Below are 17,282 nucleotides of genomic sequence, written 5' to 3'. Positions count from 1 at the left end.
TGCACTAGGTCACCTACCGTAGGCAGTATGACGACTCGGTGCAGCATGTCATGAATAACTTGGATCCCCATTTGTGAGGTTGTTGGCGATGTACTGACGAGTCGGGTTATGACGGTTGTGAAGTGGTATTATGGCCTCGTCGAACGAAAGCACGGGGGGTGTAGTATAACCAGCGAGAAAGCTTGTTTGTAGAGCATCCACAATCGATCGGACTTTCCCGCCTCTGTCCGTTCCCGCTCGAGCGTCTGCATTGCTTGTGAAATGTAGGTTGGACATGATGTACGTGAAACGACTCCGTTTCAAGAATCGACCAAACGTTCCAGCGGCGACAGCACCAACCGGGTTTGTGGCCCAGTGGTCGTAAAAATGACGGCGCTGAGGATTAATCATCCGCGCGATGAGCACTCTCAGCAGAACAACAACTTCGTGGGGCTTGATATCTTCGTGTTTTGCTTCGCGCTCCATAAATTCCTCTCTTGACCTTTTGGCTGGTACTTATTGCGTTCTGTACATCCGCTCCACACGTTTCACAACACGCTGCCGATGGTATGCCCCTGACTCTTCCGCGATGTAACGCCACAACTCCCGAGGCATAAAAAAGAAGAAAAGGTCTAGGGGAGAGTCAGCGATCTTCATTACCTCATCCGATGGCCCGTACGGACCATTGTACAATTCCGGGTAGCTCTGGTCTGGTGGGAAATTCTTTGGATCTACAAGATAACTGTACATTTAGCCATCCCCACCAGTAATTCGATAAAGACAGTAAATACACGTACCAGTGTGCCAGCCAGTTTTCCGCACTTTTGCCAACTCTTGCTCATCTGCTGCAAACATGAGCAACTCTGACTGGTCCAACTCTGGCCACGTAAACACGTCATCGTCACACTTAGCATCGCTGATAGTAGCGGCAACAGTCTTGGGTGCTGCCTTCTCAATTTCATCTTCAAGCGTGAAGGCGTGAAGTAGGCTGGTGAGGTCGAGATCAGGGTCGTCGAAAGTCTCCAGTTCGTCAAGAAACAGCAGCTCTTCTTCCGATTCGTCACAGTCTGAGTCTAAGCCATCAAAATCACTGCTAAGCACATACAACGTTATCATCATGTTGTAAATGTGAACAACTTACATGTCGTATACTGCACCATACAACGAGCGGTACGTACTTGTTTGGTAACGTCGACGTAGTGCCAGCGTCGGGGGCAGCCGTCTGCGATGTATGGTCACTCGACGGGTTTGCAGTAGTATGTACCGCGAGAGATGCTGCTGTCCGAGCGGGGCTGCTGCAGTCGACACGAGTCGCAATCATTGAAATTCACCACAATCCAGTAACATCTCGTATGTGAATCCAGTTGTACGCACCTCTCCACTGGGTCAACTTGACTCTTGTCTGAGCTTGAGCTATTTACCAGTAACATTCAGTGTGTCAATTTACACTTCAAGAACATGTTGTATCAAAGCATGTTGTACATACCCTTCCATACCGCTGTCGTCCACCACAGCGCGGGCGACGTCCGACGCTTCATGGCCAGCTTCTCCGTTCCGTCCATTGCGGCCTTGCGTTTGTTTATCTTCAAGTTTGCTTCCTTCTTCGTCGTCGATTCGATTCTCTTCCGAGCTGCCTCCAGAGCGTCCTTCCCTGCGAGTTGAGCGGTGCTGGCTTCCTCTTGCCGCTTGTCCGCCGCTGCAGTCTTTTGTGCAGCAGCTGCTGCCTCTCTCGCCTCTTTCGCGAGAGTACGTGAGCTTTTCTTGCGAGGCTTCTTTGACCCAGCTGTAACAGCAACCAAACCGCACTATCAGCTCAAATACAATAATGAGAACAGGTTGTACATGAGTTACGTTGCAGGTACCTGTGGGTACTTCCGTTCCCGACGTTGGCTTTGCAACTGCCGGTTTCTTTACAGCTGCCGGCTTCTTCACAGCTACAGGCTTGTTAGCAACACCAGGCTTCTTTGCTGGTACTGTCGCTACGGAAACTGCAAAAGCAAGACGTAACCAAAAAATAATGTCAGTGCAGCCACCTCAATACAAACATGTTGTAGACGACTCATGTTGTAGGTACCTTGCTCTTCTTCTTCTCCACCTGCGTCGTCCTTGTCGTCGTCGATCTCGTCCTGCTCGTCCCCGTCGAACTCGTCCTGCTCGTCTTAGTCGTCCTCGTCGTCGACGTCAATCTCGTACTCGCTGTCATCGTTTTCTTCTTCATCATCAGGCTCGTCTACACCTTTCTGGCTCGGAGCGACCTTCTTCTTACCGGATCCGGCAACAGTCTTTGCAGCGACCGCCCTGCGCATTTGCGACACTATCCGCTTGTTGGTGGTCAGATACGACGCATCTTTTTCCATTGTAGGTGGTAGTGGTGGTGGTGGTAGTAGTAGTAGTAGTAGTAGTAGTAGTAGTAGTAGTAGTAGTAGTAGTAGTAGTGGTGGTGGTGGTGGTGGTGGTGGTGGTGGTGGTGGTGGTGGTGGTGGTGGTGGTGGTGGTGGTGGTGATGGTGGTGACGAGCGTAGGATGCACCGGTAATAGTGGTGACCGGTCACCGCGCGGAGTGGCTCTCCTATTGCCGATCGAATTACGTAGTGACGATATTCTACAAAACAACACAGCCCACACGAAGGCCAAAGCTATCCATCAAAGAATGAAGCTATAATTTGGTGTCAATCTTTCGCTCGCTAACCATCAATTAAGGATCATATCTTCCATAAAACGTCAGTCTGATCGCCATCAACAAGGATCTATCAAAACAAAATCGCGTTGATAATGTCTGTGATTTCATTCCAGTGATGGCAAATATGTTGTCTATCAAAAGAAAAATCCAGAAACGTTGCAGAAGATTGTGGCCTTATAGTGTTACTATGCAGGAGAATGTGATGGATTCCTTGTGCCTAGTATTCATTCGTAGAGGCGTTGAAAACCGAGAAGTTGCTCGAACCACCAGTAGCTTCTTGAGAGGTCCACCAGGCCATATAAGCCGAGCCGATGTTGTGGGGAATTCCCTGAGCTCCAGCAGCAAGATAAACGATCCCAACATGACTTGACATTTCCGCCCGACAATTTACAGCGGACACCTTCACCCCCAACTATTGGTATGGTGCCTCCGAACAATTCACAGCGGCCGACTCCGCCACAAGCAATTGATATGGTACCTCCCGGCAATCCACACCCGACGCCTCCGCTTCAATCTGTCGATATGGTTCATCGTGCCAATTTGCGGTAGGCGCGTCCACCCCAATCTATTTACGCGGCTCGACAAGACCCGCCCTTGAATGTTCCATATGAAGTAGTTCCTGAGCCAGCCACACCTGTTGTTATCCAGCGCGGTGAATCAGACGAGGAGGAGAGCAAGAGCAAGACGGCATATAGCGATACCCGTATGTCGGGTCGTCCGTCAGTAAATATAATGGAGACAGATAGATGGACGCGAGCTACAGAGGGAAAATTGTATAGAATATGTTAGTCATCTCAATTACGAAGATAGCATGGAGGCGCGGCGCATACTCCGTGATCGTCGTGCGCAGGATAGGGCTGAAGCCAGATCGGTGTGATTAATATGTTTTCATGTTTAATCTTTTTTGTCTTTTTGTTTCACTGTAGGTGTGATGAATATACCATTTCTGTGGGCAGTGTATCACCTGTGACACTATATTGTTTTGTTTATTTCGAGCAACCGGTGATAAGAGACCGTAAGTAGCGTTTGATGTTACTTATTTTGAAAGACAAATGTCGACTTATCTACTGGTGCTTAAGTCTCATAGAGTAGCAGCTTTCCCAAGGGTAAACTTCGCTTTAGGCGTTCATCACAATAATATAGAGCAAGGTGGGTAGGTCGCCACCACTAATATCGAGGCCTCGAGTTTGATCCGAGTCGAGTCTGCAATAGCGCAGAGCTTTGACAGTACACGAATATGCGTAGCTTCTTGCAAACAACATATGTGCTGGAGTCCTACAGCTATTTTAAGTGTTAGTCGAAAGTTCAAGTCATCATCGAGTTTTGCAAGATTCTTAGTAAATCATTTATGTTTCCACAATTGGTACTGACAGTTCTCACTGGAGTGCGACGGCTCCGGCCGCGTGAATTCACGGGGGGGGGGGGGGGGGGGGGCCAGGGGCCATGCACCATCTATCCCTGCCACCCGACAGCGAGTATCGCTTGCGCGAACAGCGCTGTGCGCGCTGGGCCAAACATCGTCACTGCATGATTACGTTGCAGATTATCAAAATCTGCTCATCCAACGCACGGTGTTCGTCAGTCAGCTGAGGCTCCGTGGGAACCCCCTCAAAACAGCCTAAACATCTCCAAAACACCTAGACTATAGTTGTCGCCAACACCACTCAAAAACTAATCTCGTATACCCACTCCTCCCTCGTCCAATGATGTACTTGCAAAATGGTTTATTTTAGCCAATTAGACACTCTCGCTTAGGTCTGAGCACACTGCGACTGACCTACTCACAAAGATACCACCTACCTGGTCACGCGTTCTCCACCTGCCCCTAGCACTACCAGCTCACCATGCCGCTTGCTCTACCCTGGACTGAACTGACTGTCGGCCTCAGCGAGGACGAAGCCGATCTTCTCCTGGAATCGTTCAAGGCGTTCAAGATTACCGAGAGCAGCAAAGTGCAGTGCAATGTGTGCACGGAGGCTGGCCACCACAACATGCGTAAGCGGGAGCTACGCTGTGCTTGCCGCCAGTGCAAGGCTGCAGAGCCGTACGCGCGCTGCCCGGGAGGGGCAAAATGCTCAAGTGCGAGCGTCATGACCTCGTCGATCTGTTCAAGGTTGGTTCCCACGTGACGGCACGCCGCACGCCACCACCAGCGCGCTTAACGCGCGCTATGAAGGAGTTCGCCCGCCAAATGGCCGATCAGGGCCTTAAACCAGCTAGAATCTGAACGGGTCTAATGCGGAAGTTTGAGGTGCGCACCGAGGTGCTGCCCCCTCTCAAAACGGTGCAGAGGCTTGTGCACAACTACACCAGCACCAAGGTCGGAGGGAATGACTACGTGGACGACGTGAGGCGGTTGGTGCGTGAGACGGCGTTTACGGGGCATGAGCAAGAGTGTGATGCTTTCACATTTACGTGGCGGACGGACATGGAGGGAATGCCTTACGTCGGGAACGGTGCCGACTCGAACCCCTTCCTGGTGGGCGTCACCTCCAAGGCGCTGCTACGGCAAGTCGACCGGGATTCGGCATCGTTTGTGCTTCACATCGATGCGACATTTAAGATGAACCAGGTCGACTACCCAGTCTTCGTTGTCGGGATTTCTGATCGCCGCCGGGCTTTCCATTTGCTGGCGATTTTCGTTTCCTCGCAGCGCCAAGGGATGCCTTTCGCGGAGGCACTGATGACTCTGCGGCGGATTTACACGCAAGTTACTGGAAAGCAACTGGTCGTACGGTACGCAATGGGTGACGCTGACGACGCCCAGCACAATGCTGTGCAACAAGTATTTGGCGTCGACAACGACATCAAGATTCTGATGTGTTTTTACCACGTTGTGGCAAAGGTATTTGAGAAGACGAGCAAGCTCCATCCCTCTCTGTATGCAACTGTCGCCAAAGGCGTACACGATATAGAAACTCAAACTCGCGTGCTGAAAGACTGGTCACAGCTGCCGGGGCTGGCGTCGTTCTCGGCGTACTTCTAGCGTCAATGGCTGCAGACGCGCTGCTGGATGTGGCAGATTTACCACACGCCATCTGCCTTCGCGACGACAAATAACCCGGTCGAAAGCTTTAATGGTACGCTAAAGAGGGACTATACGCTACGGGCCAGGATGAAGGTGGGAGCTCTGCTCCGCCAGCTGACGACGTGTTGTGCTCATGAAAGCACAACACCGAAGCCGTTCGCCGTGGAGTGCTGCCGAGCAAGACCCTAATGCGACGCGCCAAGGAGATGCGAAGAACATGCATGGTTTTTGAGGCGGTTCGCGAACGTGGCAGCATCGCATTTCTACTTAACATCGCTGCCAATGATGATTCCACCGGACCTGAAGTCGTTCGTGTGCTTTCCCGGCGCGTTGCCCGTGTGTACGACCCGGAGACCAAGCGCTCTCGCGAAGCACTGCGTGTCACGTCATAGCTGGGTGAGCAGACCGCCCGAATGGAGATTGAGGGGATGCCCGAGCTTGGCTGGGCTGTTGACACCCAGGAGTGGACGTGTCCTTGCAAGTACTGGGCGAAGTTTGCTGCATGCATCCATACCCTGCTAGCGAAGCACGTGCGCGGCGTTCATGCAATGGAGACCCGCGAGCGACTTGTACACCGCGGGCCCAACAAGCGACAAACGGCAGATGGACACGGACTTCCTGGGCGCCCGATCAGTAACACGCCAGCACTGCAGATCGAATAAGCTTGTGTTAGTATGTTAAGCGCAGTAGAAGAGCGTAAGCAATACGGTGAACCTTACCGTGTACACACTCTTTTAAGTATGCTGGCGATATTCGATCTGCGCCACGGAATATGCCGCCTTAGTGCTGGTGTCACTCACTGCACCGACAGATCCAAGCTCGGGCCGCTAATCGCCGACCCTTAGCAGCTTGCAGCAAAGGCGCAGGTAGTGGTAGCTCTAGGTGGTGTAGCGTCGATGTTGTTCAGCAATATGACGTACAGAACGCCTTGGTAGCACTGGTCACTGCGAGGTTCGGCACGTGAGTGGCGCTGCTACATGCCATCACCTCTACGGCTTTCCACGCTGGCAAGAGGCGCGTTCACCTCGAAGCAGCGCCACCTGGAGATTCCCCAAACAATAGCACCACACAGTACAGGTAAGGCAAGTAGAGGCGACGGCTGCTCGCCGCCACCCCACCTCACGGCGACTACATGCACAGCACGGAAGGACTTCACAACGTCGTACTTGTTGCTCGTCCAGCCGCAGCGAAGAGGCGGACTGCAACGGCACTTGCGCAGAGATTGAAGCCGCTGCTGGCGGCAGGACAGTGACTTGCTTTCAGGGCTGCGCCTAACGCGCAGGACGCTCAACCGCTCGGACGCTCATACTACTGGCCGGATATTGGATTCTAGAATGGGGGATTACAAATGCCATCGCTGCAAGAAAGTGGTGCACATCGCACCAAACTGTCCTTCGAAGTAAGTTTGCCGCTTTTTAAAACGGGGTCGTGGAACGCATTGCGTTATATAAATTACTCGTTTCGTAATTTATTACGGAGCACGAAATTTATACTTGTAATTGAGTACATCGTAATTGACGATTTGACGATACGTATTACGGGACAACTTACGGGATGGCTTCAAGGTGAAGTTTACGGGGCGACCCGTCAACCAACAATTGCTTTCAATAACGAGTGGTCATGAAGTGAGTAGCTGGTGTAGAGTACAACAGAGTACGGACTTTAAGTTGCAAAATCACTTTTCATTTTGCCCTTTTCAAACCCAAGCTTCCTCACATCCTCACCCGTCTCGCACCTAAGCGGAGGGTGCACGTCACAGGTAGCATCCAAGGAATTCATACTGTGATAGGAAGCAACGTTAGTCCAAATAGGATTATATCCGTGGCACGTCAAGTCAAAAGATGATCCAACGGCAAGCCCAACCGGTAAGCTACTGACCGTACCAATTTGACCCCGGTGCCACACTAGGCTCCCAAACGGTTTATATGTGTGGGCATGTCGAATCGATGTGTATAAGTGACAAATATCGGCAAATGTACACTGTAGTATACCTCTCTCTACATTGATTGACGTACATCGATCGACTAGCATTGGCACCACAAAGCGAAGCATTTGCGTTTTTATCGAAAAGCTGCAAACATATCCCCAAGGGGGGGGGGGGGGGGGGGGGGGTCCTACTTTGCCAGCGTCCTTTACTGCGTACATATCGAGACGTACGGGCAGATGCTGCAGCTGCGAAGTAGGCGCAGGAGATTCTCGTTGAAGATATGAAATACCCTCGTAGCTGAGCACAATCAAGTCAAAATTCTCCTTCGCGGAGCCCTAGTCAACTTTACCGAGTTCAAGAAGAGGTACTGTGTTTTGTTTACTCGCTTGCTGTATTGAACCCGTGTTAATGGGTGCGTTATCCATAATATAAATTAGTTGTTTATTGTTGGGAAAATGAGACGTTCGGTGGGATTCCCCAAGTAGCTCTGAAATAAATTCAGAGAACAATCCTTCTCGACTATGACAGTTCCTATACGGTTTTCGTTTGGCGACAAAAACGTAATTCAGAACACTTCATGTTTACTTTCTTGCCACCGTATACAATGTGTGAGTTTATGTTGGAATCCTGGACTCAAGGATTGAGCCAAACGGTTGGTTGTTCCTCCACGTTCAAGAACCCCTAGAGACAGAAAAGGGCTCGTACAATCTGTTCGTCGTCGTATTCCAGCCTACGTTTGCCAAGTTTGGGATATTCGCACGAAGGCCAGGGGCTGCTGGTACCACTTATATCTTCCAGATGCCTCAGTAGCTCTCGAGATGTTGGACGTAAACTTGGATCGCTCTGTAGGCAGTTGCGGGTGATCTCGCGGATAAATTCAGGGCATACTGGAGTTAGCATCCCTAATAGATCATCCCTGGAGACCTCTATCAGCAGCTTCCCAGTGTCTAGAGCCACCAACACCACGCCAAAGGAATAGATGTCGGCTTTCTCCGAGAACTTGTGTTCTGCCAGCACCTCAGGGCTACACCAAATGCTACCCTCGACAGTTTGGCTCGCTTTACAATCGGAGTTTGCAGCAGTAGAAGCACGGCCAGCACAATGGCCGAGCCCGCAGAGTGTCGGCTCTCCTGTAGCAGAGTCCAATAAAATGTGGCGTGGTTCGATAGCACCGTGGATAATTGGTGGCGAATGCGTGTGAAGGAACGACAAACCGCGCAAAATCCCCATGGCAATCTGCAATTTTTGCTGAGTCCACGTCCAGTGTTGAGCCTTCCTACCGCTTCGCAGCGCCCGACGCAAGTCGCCACTGCGGTGATATTCCCAAATTGCCATCAGATTCTGGAACGAGTTCCAAGCAATGCCCACAAGATTCGCAATGTTGGGATGCTCCAACGTCGCTGCCATGCGAATTTCACGCGCGAGCCGTTCGACAGCATGCGTGTCGTTGCGCTTCGGTGCTCGCAACCGCTTTAGAACCACCTCACACGATCCTAGAGTGCCTACTAGCACCTCGTTCGGGGAACCATCCCTACGACGTGAAATCATCTTGTCACCATTTACATCAATAATAGGTACACGCAGGGCAAGAACGACAGGGTCGTTCTGGAACAGCAGAAGCACCTGAGAAGCTCCGAGGGCGTCAGAGTAATCAACCTCGGATGGTCCAGATGCGCTCGAATATCCCCTTCGAACTTCTGTTTCCAGCTCAGCCTCGAGATCGGATAGTTCGGATGACATGGAACCTGTAGCACCGTTGCTACCATTAGTATTCACGAAAAAAGCACCTTCGGGGGTGAGAGCACAGTGTTCCAATGCTGATTTTTCCATGAAGTCCATCTTCGTGCTCGGGCGATGTCCTCGTCGAAACAAATGACGAAAATACGCCATTCCTATCACGCAGAGCACCACGACAAGCATAGCTGCCACCACCCAGATTGCTATTAGCATTCCAGAGGTCCCAGTGTCAACTCCACCCGCGTCACGATAGTTCACGAGGTCTTGAAGCAAACCGGAAACCACGCCGGATGTTCGTGGAGTGCACCACTCGCCGACGTTCGCCGAGGAGTCAATAGTAGTGCATGGGATCACTAGAGAAAGCTGCTGTGGGCAATTTCCGCTGCTGCTGGTGCTCGGTGATTGCAGCGTGATAACAAAAGACTCCAAAGAATGACGACGAGCAGTTGGCATGGGAAGGTCTGTATTGTTTCCTTCTTCTCCCCAGATCAGACTTGTTTCCACGGTCACCGAGGCTGCGTTCGCCTCGCTTTCGGATACCAAAACAGCACACTTGGCCACCTGCTTGATCTGGCTGTCTGCACAAACTGTGCCACGCAATACTGTGGCTGCGCTCACAGGGTCGGCGCACGAAGTCGACGGGCAACTGCGCAGCCCCTGAAACTCGTCGCGTGATACCACCACTTCGTCCATGCTGAGATCGCAGCGCACCTTGATCTCGCGTGTCTTGTTGTTGCTCGTGACAACGTAGCCTTGGTCCCAGAGCACGAGTCGCTGCAGAGTCCCGCCCAAATCTCGCCACGTCAGATCGTTCTGGGTCAGCAGGTACTGCACCTCGACGGGCAGCGTCGTGTTGAGCTTCAGCTTGGGCGACTCAATCCCGTTGTTGATGAGCTGCGCCATCCGCGACGATATCGTCATATCGGCAAAGTTCACCGCTAGCGAGACGCGCGCGAGCACCCCGAGGAACAGCAGCAGCATCAGCAGCAGCATCAGCAGCAGCGACGCACCGCAGGGCACTCGGGGGCACTTCATGCTTCCGCGGCGCCGGCAGCTCTCTGCTTCGCTCCCTGGCAGCGTTTTACTATCTGGGCCGAATAATGCCAGCCCAACAGCGAGCTCAGCGTATAATGCCAGCCCAACAGCGAGCTCACCGTTGGGCCCCATGGGGGGAACGGCCGTCCACACTTGGGTTTGACGTTGCAGTTTCAGCGCCAATGTCCGGACCGCCAGCCCGGCCGTCCAGCGCAGTAGAAAGAAGTGGCATAAGGCCCGCGCTCCACAAACAATGGACAGCAACTCTTCTATGGTTCTGGAGCAGTACAGGCGTCAAGCGGGCCAAGAAGTAGGAGCATCACAGAGCAGCGGTGCCATGCACTGCTGCGCGTGAAAGGGCGTGGTCGACCTCGGTCTTATTCGGCTCGCTAGTACAGTAGGCGAGGCTGCTTCTAGGGCCTTGGAAGCACCACCCAGGTCCGTATCACTCCACTTACGCCTCTACTATTGTCATACATTGCAGACCGAGCGAGTGCCGTGCAGGGCGCCGCGAATGCGGACTTCTGCACGCAGTAACACTGGTCGAGGTGATCCACTCGAGACTTTTTGCTCGCTTCAATTTGCTCTGAAGTGTCGACCGTTAGCACCGTTTCAAAGCCAGTTCCCGGAGCTGATTGGGTGTCGCGCGGCATACAAAGCGCGAGATGTTTTCGCCCTCGGAGCATCACCCTCTTCCTCGAGTGCGAGCACACCAAACGCACGCTCACACGACAAGGGACCGACCGCACTGAAGCGCAGCAAGTGCCCGGCGAATCGGCAGGCAGCTCCGCACCTGCACTAGAGCACGAGCCGCCACTTGCCAGGCCCGGGCCCCTAGTCGCAGCCGCCCACCGCGTAACTTTCGAGCTGACCGCCACTCCCGGCCGGGGCCCAGACAGGCCAGCTTCTCCCGTGCCGATCGTACTTAGCGCTCCCGAGTCTGTCTGATCGTCGAGCCTCACCTCGCCTACGTCCTCGCCTCCAAGCCAGAGCGAGAGACGAGAACGCGCGCCGCGTACCAAGCAGCGAGGGGCCGAGCCACCGCCACGGCAGCAGCAGCAGCGGCGGACGGAGCAGGGAGGAGGCACCCACCGACGCAGCCCAGGCGACGGACCCACCACGTAGGCCGAGACGACGAAGGCGCTCGCGGCGTCGGCCATGAAGAAAATGTCCAAGAACTTCCGCGCGGGCCCGTTGTTCTCCAGCAAGTCCAGCAGCTCGTCCACCCCCAGCCACGGGCCCAGCAGCTCGTCCCCCGCGGGGGGCGGCGGCATCATGCGCCGCGCCACGTGGGCCGACAAGATCAGGGACAAGCTGCCGCCCCTCGACGAGAACGAGTACGAGGTGCTGTGGGAGCGCGGCGTGCTGGGCGTGATCTTCCTCGAGTCCGAGAAGGACGGCATCCCGTACGTGTCCAAGGCCACCGAGTCCTGCATCTCCCCCGCCGTGAGTCAGGGGGACATCCTCAAGTTCGTCAACGTCGTGCGCTCCAAAGACCACTCCTTCTCGGACTTCTTCAAGATCCTGGCCACCATGAAGAAGCCCGTGCTGCTGCGCTTCGAGCGCGTGTCGGCCAGCACGCCGTCCTCGGACGAGGACGAGGCCTCCCAGCTCTTCGGCGTGCCGCGCTCGAGCTCGACCAACGCGGTGAACAGCGCCAGCCACTATGCGAGACAGAGCTCGGCGAATGCGGACGAGGGGGACCCCGCGGGCAAGCTCTCGCGGGCGAACTCGGTGCCGCAGAAGGACCAGAAACCGCCCAAGGCCATGAGGGGGGCGTTCTGGCGCGCCACGTCGGCGAAGGACTCGGCGGTTGGCCCCGCTAACCCATTAGCGCAATCTGTTGGCCCGAACGGGGTGAGTGGAGGAGGGACTGACCGCTTAGGTGCGTCGCAAGTTCAACGACGACAGCCGAGCAACAGGGATCAGGTTTCGCCGCGCGACGCGGCGGCAGCGAACGGATCCGGGGGCCACTCTTCTCATTCCCCACTCGGGCCTAATGAATACCAGGTGTACTGGGAAACCGGGTCACTCGGTCTGTTCTTCGGTGAGGACCGCTCGACGAATTTGCCTGTTGTAACGCGGTCTACTCCGAGCGCGAATCCGGTGGTGCGGCGAGCTGTGGCTATCAATGACACGCTAGTGTCGGCCAACGGTATCAAGTCTGCTGACTACACGTTCGAAGCATTCTTTGGACGGCTCCAGCAGATGAACAAGCCTGTACGGTTGGTGTTCAGACGGAGGCAGCCGACTGACCAAGTTGTGATCGTAAAACAAGGCGAGCAGCAACAGCAACAGCAGCGACAACAGCAGCAGTTGCAACAGCAACTCAAGCAACGACAGCAACAAATGCGTGAGCAGCAGCAAATGCGCGAGCAAGAGCAAAAGCGTGAGCTTCAGCAAATTCGTGATCAGCAAGTGCGAGAAGAGCAACATCAACGTGAGCAGCAGCAACGCGAGCAGCAGCAACGCGAGCAACTTCAACGCGAGCAACAAATGCGAGAACAAAATCTGCGGGAGCAGCAACTGCGTGAGCAGCAAATGAAGGAGCAGCAACTGCGTGAGCAACAAATCCGGGAGCAGCAGCTGCAGGAGAAGCTACAACGCGAGAAGGAGGAAGCATCAAGAAATCGGACTCCGTCTATCACTATGGATGCATCTCCGTCTCCACCGGCGCCGCTAGCACAGAGCCGAACGCCTCACCGTAATCGCACTCCTAGTCCAAACGTCAAGCGTGCATCTACACCACCTCCGCGTCCTCCTTCTCCGCAAGTGCGTTTGGAATCAGATAACCATCAACGTGAGCACCGTCATGTAGAGAGGGGGCGCACACCACCTCCAATCTCCCCCGTCATGTCAGAGCATCGCGCAAGTGTGAGGCAACAAGCAGCGCCAGAAAATGTTCCAAGCACCAATTACGAGGTTTCACCAAAAGCCAATGCCTCGCCACTGGTCCAGAGCTCGCCAAGAGTGGACGTCTCTCCGAACTTCGGTGTTTCTCCCCGTACGTCGCCGCATATTGGTAGCTCACCGACGGTGGGTAGCTCACCGACGGTGAGCAGCTCGCCTTTTGCTTCCCCAATATCGCCCTTTATTGCTACGGAAATCGGTAGTGAATCAAGCGTCCCTGCGCCGTCACCTGTTGTCGATGTCGAAGACGCTGTACCCGCCGTTCACTCTCCAACTGAGACGGACGATGAGCATGTCCAACCACCCAAGGAGGACTCGAAAATCATTGGGAACACTCATGGTAATCGAAGTCGCAACAGCAGTGAAGAGCAACGCCAGCTTCAAAAGACAACTATTCCGGTGCATGAGGATGAACCAGTATTGTCGCCACTCAGCAAGCCGACACATCTTTCACCTACAGAGCCATGGGATTTGCCTGAGCAAATACCTTCACCAACGATCAAGGCGGGGCCAGTAATTCTGGCCCATGAAAACGAAGATATTGATATGACTGTGCCTGTATCACCTAGCTCTGACATTCACTTGGAGACTGTCGCAATGGCCGAAGACGCGGAGCTAGTTGAAGATGCAGAAGTGATTGAGGAAGCTGGATTGGCGGAGGAAGCAGAACTGATCGAAGATGTCGAGCTCGCCGAGGAGGTTGATTTGGCTCTTGAGGCTGAGGTAGCCGAAGAGGCAGAATTGGCCGAGGAAGCGGGGATTGTCTTGCCGTCACTACCGGTGGATAACTTGTCGGATGACAATGCTGACCTTGACGTGGAGGTGGGTACGCTTGCAGATGTGGAGATGGGGGTTGCTGTCGATGACTCGGAAGCCGAAATTGAGGATAACAGTGCATCTGAGACTGACAACGACGCCAGCCCATGGGATCTTGAACCTGAGCCGGAACGTAAGAAGGCGGGTGCTGCTGTGCCGCGCGATGAAGCTACGTCCTCTAGTGGTGGCAGCTCTTCAATCGATAGCGCTGTTGCTGCCTCTAACTTCACTGATGCGTCTGACTCGTCCGATGAGTTCGCAAATGATCCGGACATTTCCAGTGACATCGACATCGTGGACGGTGACATTATGATGCAGGAAGCTCCTAAGGACAAGGTGGATTCTGCGAATGCCCCGAAACCAAGCAAGGCGTCACTCCACGCCAACCTGGCCAAATATAAGAAGAAGGGCAAGACTGCCCGCGGTATTACGAAGCTGCCGGCACTTACAGAAGAGGAGGCGCTGACGGTTCCGCTGGTCGCACCGAATGCAGTGAACACGACAGTCCAAGTGCGCGGCCGACCGAAGCCTAAGCTGACGATGGCTGACACCCCTGACAGTACGACTTATCTTATCAAGTGGAAGGAAAACCGGAGCATCGGTCTGCAGCTGAAGGAGGTGCGTTTTGCCAAGGGCACCTACCCGCTGGTGACCGACGTGTGTCAGGAGCCGTGCTGTGAGCTGCTGCGGCATATTTGCGTAGGCGACGTGATCATCGAGATCAACGGCCGCAACACGTCGACGATGGGGGTGAAGAAGACTGTCAACTTCCTCAAGACGTGTACGAAAACCACGCTGATGAAGATTCGCCATGGGCCGGCTTTCGTGACCCAGCGCGTAAGTGCGACAGTATGACGGGAGCGGCCCGCTGTAGCAGTAATGTACGATCAATTCCGCGAGCGCGACTAGCTGGCGTCGCAGCTCTCGCCAGGACAAGACGGGGCTCAGTGGAGGCTGAAGAGGGGGCGGTGCCGTTCTGCGCCGCCGAAGTGGGGCCGCCCCTCCCGCCTTCGCTACGACATTGCTTTTTTCTTTTAGTTTTTCCTCTCAGTGTCAGTGAAGTGCTCAATGTTGGAGAGGACGATTTAGACATGATTTTGGCTTGCAGCGTTGGTAAAGTGGGTGGCGCTGGGCTGTGCAGGCCAGCCAACGGGCACAATGAAGAAACTTAACTTTACCGCGTGTTACATGTATGCTTCCTCACCTCGATGCTGCTTGTCTGCCATGTTCATCCAAGCACTGCGCCAGCTGATGCGGGCACCGTGCAGAGCCGTGAAAACCAACAACAAAACGCGCTGCACCACAGCGGCGCGTCACACGGCGGAGAAAATGCGCCCGCTTTGCGTTTCAGCGTGTTAAACCAGGGAAGACCTCGGGACCCGAGGCGAGGAACACCCGACTCGGGTGTTCCTCGCCTCAGTGTGAGGCCCTCACAATGTGAGTCACATGCAATGCATCGTCGTCACCACCTTCCTTGGCTTGTAGGAGTTTGTATTTTTTGTTCAATTTGTTGCCTGTGAGTGCGCGGCAACCAACACTGCGATCGACTGGTCGCCGCGGCTCGTTGACAGAGACGCCTCTCGCTGCAGCTTCTTTCCGTGTTTGTGTGTTTCTCTGCTGCTACGTGTATCACACCCTGCGCGTGGTTGCCTCGCTCGCTGCGCCTCGCGACCAACCGCCCGCGCGCTTAGTGCAGGCTGGCGAGTCGGGACTTGATCTTGCCGATGGCCTGCGCCGGGTTCAGTCCCTTCGGACATGTGCGCGTGCAGTTCATGATGGTGTGGCACTTGTACAGCTTGAACGAGTCGTCCAGCGCGCGCAGACGCTCCTCCGTCTTGTCGTCACGCGAGTCCTCGATCCAGCGGAACGCCTGCATCAGCACTGTAGGAGCAGCAACAATAGAGCAAGCAATAGTTAGACAGACTTCTAGCATCAAGCAGATAACAGCAACGTACCGGCGGGGCCGAGGTACTTGTCCGGGTTCCACCAGTAGCTCGGGCACGAGGTGCTGCAGCACGCGCACAGGATGCACTCGTACATGCCGTCGAGCTTCTTGCGGTCCTCAATGGACTGCAGGTGCTCGTGGTTGACGTCGCGGGGCTTGTCCGAGTGCAGCCACGGCTTGATGGACGTGTACTGGTCGTAGAAGTTGTTCATGTCCGGCACCAGGTCGCGGATGACGTACATGTGCGGCAGCGGGTGGATGCTGCTCACGTCCTTGTTCTTCTTGATGGGGCTCAGACACGCCAGCGTGTTGCCGCCGTCGATGTTCATGGCGCACGAGCCGCAAATGCCCTCACGGCACGAACTGCAGGGCGACAACAGCAGCAACATCATCAGTCAGCACTCCTCGCCTGCGCAAGAGTCAAATGATCTATTGTCGCACCGACGGAACGTCAGCGTCGGGTCCTGCTCGTTCTTGATCTTAATGAGCGCGTCCAGCACCATGGGGCCGCACCTGCAGAGCACACAAGCCACGAACGAGAGCGTCAGTCCTCCCCTCCCCTCATTTACTGGCCCCCTCTCAGCGCCACGTACTCGTCCAGGTCCACGGGGTACGTGCACTGGTAGGGCTTCTCCTTGGACTCGGGATCCCAACGGTAGATCTTGAAGTACTTGATGTTCTACTCGGTCGCACCCACGTGAGCGTCAGCGTCTACACCACCAAAAACTGGCGCGGGGGGAGAAGGAGAGCGCCGCCTCGCCCTACGCACCTTGGGCTTGGCCGCCTGGGACTTGAGGTCCGGCTGGTAGGTCGGCACGCTGAAGGCGCGCAGCCCCGTGCTCGCCACGGGCTTCTGGATGGAACGCACGACCGCCAGCATCTTTCTCGGCTTCTCCTCACTTGAACTCGCGGGATCAACTCCACCGTTGGAATTCGAGACTGACGGCTCGGAGCAAACGCAAGCTCTGCGGCCTGTTGCAAGTGTTAAACCGCGCCTGCCGAGCCGCATATCTGAAGCGTACTTAGCCGAGTATCTCTCTACAGTCGGGGTAGAATGGTGCTGTCATACTTCATATCCTGTTGTGATGACTCGCATGCCGTTGCGCAGGATGCGGAGATAAGGGGCGAAAACTTCAGCCGCTCGATTCCGGAGGTCCAGGCGACACACCGCGCCACACCAGTTTGCTGCAGTCATTTCACGACACTTGAAGTTCGGGAATACTCA

At 54.6% G+C, this 17,282-nt stretch overlaps 4 protein-coding genes across 4 annotated transcripts; 2 read left to right on the top strand and 2 right to left on the bottom strand.

Annotated features, from left to right (window-relative positions):
* Positions 1-527: 527 nt before the first annotated feature.
* IUM83_07185 (serine/threonine protein kinase) lies at positions 528-10,386 on the bottom strand (the record flags this gene model as incomplete). Its single annotated transcript, XM_067931454.1, has 8 exons — positions 528-554; positions 640-710; positions 777-1,052; positions 1,354-1,392; positions 1,466-1,762; positions 1,842-1,967; positions 2,054-2,137; positions 8,895-10,386. 8 exons carry the CDS (start codon positions 10,384-10,386, stop codon positions 528-530), a joined length of 2,412 nt encoding a protein of 803 aa, XP_067780307.1.
* Positions 10,387-11,544: 1,158 nt separating this feature from the next.
* IUM83_07184 lies at positions 11,545-12,931 on the top strand (the record flags this gene model as incomplete). The annotated part of the gene is made up of 2 exons (XM_067931453.1): positions 11,545-12,606; positions 12,665-12,931. The coding sequence occupies 2 exons, from the start codon at positions 11,545-11,547 to the stop codon at positions 12,929-12,931; spliced, it is 1,329 nt and encodes a 442-aa protein (XP_067780371.1).
* A 962-nt stretch (positions 12,932-13,893) lies between these two features.
* IUM83_07183 lies at positions 13,894-14,967 on the top strand (the record flags this gene model as incomplete). Its single annotated transcript, XM_067931452.1, has 1 exon — positions 13,894-14,967. One exon carries the CDS (start codon positions 13,894-13,896, stop codon positions 14,965-14,967), a length of 1,074 nt encoding a protein of 357 aa, XP_067780248.1.
* Positions 14,968-15,799: 832 nt separating this feature from the next.
* On the bottom strand, positions 15,800-16,937 carry IUM83_07182 (succinate dehydrogenase [ubiquinone] iron-sulfur subunit, mitochondrial; the record flags this gene model as incomplete). The annotated part of the gene is made up of 5 exons (XM_067931451.1): positions 15,800-15,993; positions 16,068-16,420; positions 16,499-16,570; positions 16,651-16,736; positions 16,827-16,937. 5 exons carry the CDS (start codon positions 16,935-16,937, stop codon positions 15,800-15,802), a joined length of 816 nt encoding a protein of 271 aa, XP_067780247.1.
* Positions 16,938-17,282: the final 345 nt, after the last annotated feature.

Source organism: Phytophthora cinnamomi (assembly GCF_018691715.1).
Source record: "Phytophthora cinnamomi strain GKB4 chromosome Unknown Contig127, whole genome shotgun sequence".
Lineage (NCBI taxonomy): Eukaryota > Oomycota > Peronosporomycetes > Peronosporales > Peronosporaceae > Phytophthora > Phytophthora cinnamomi.
Note: the sequence above shows the minus strand (reverse complement) of the source record. Positions and strands in the feature narration are given on the sequence as shown.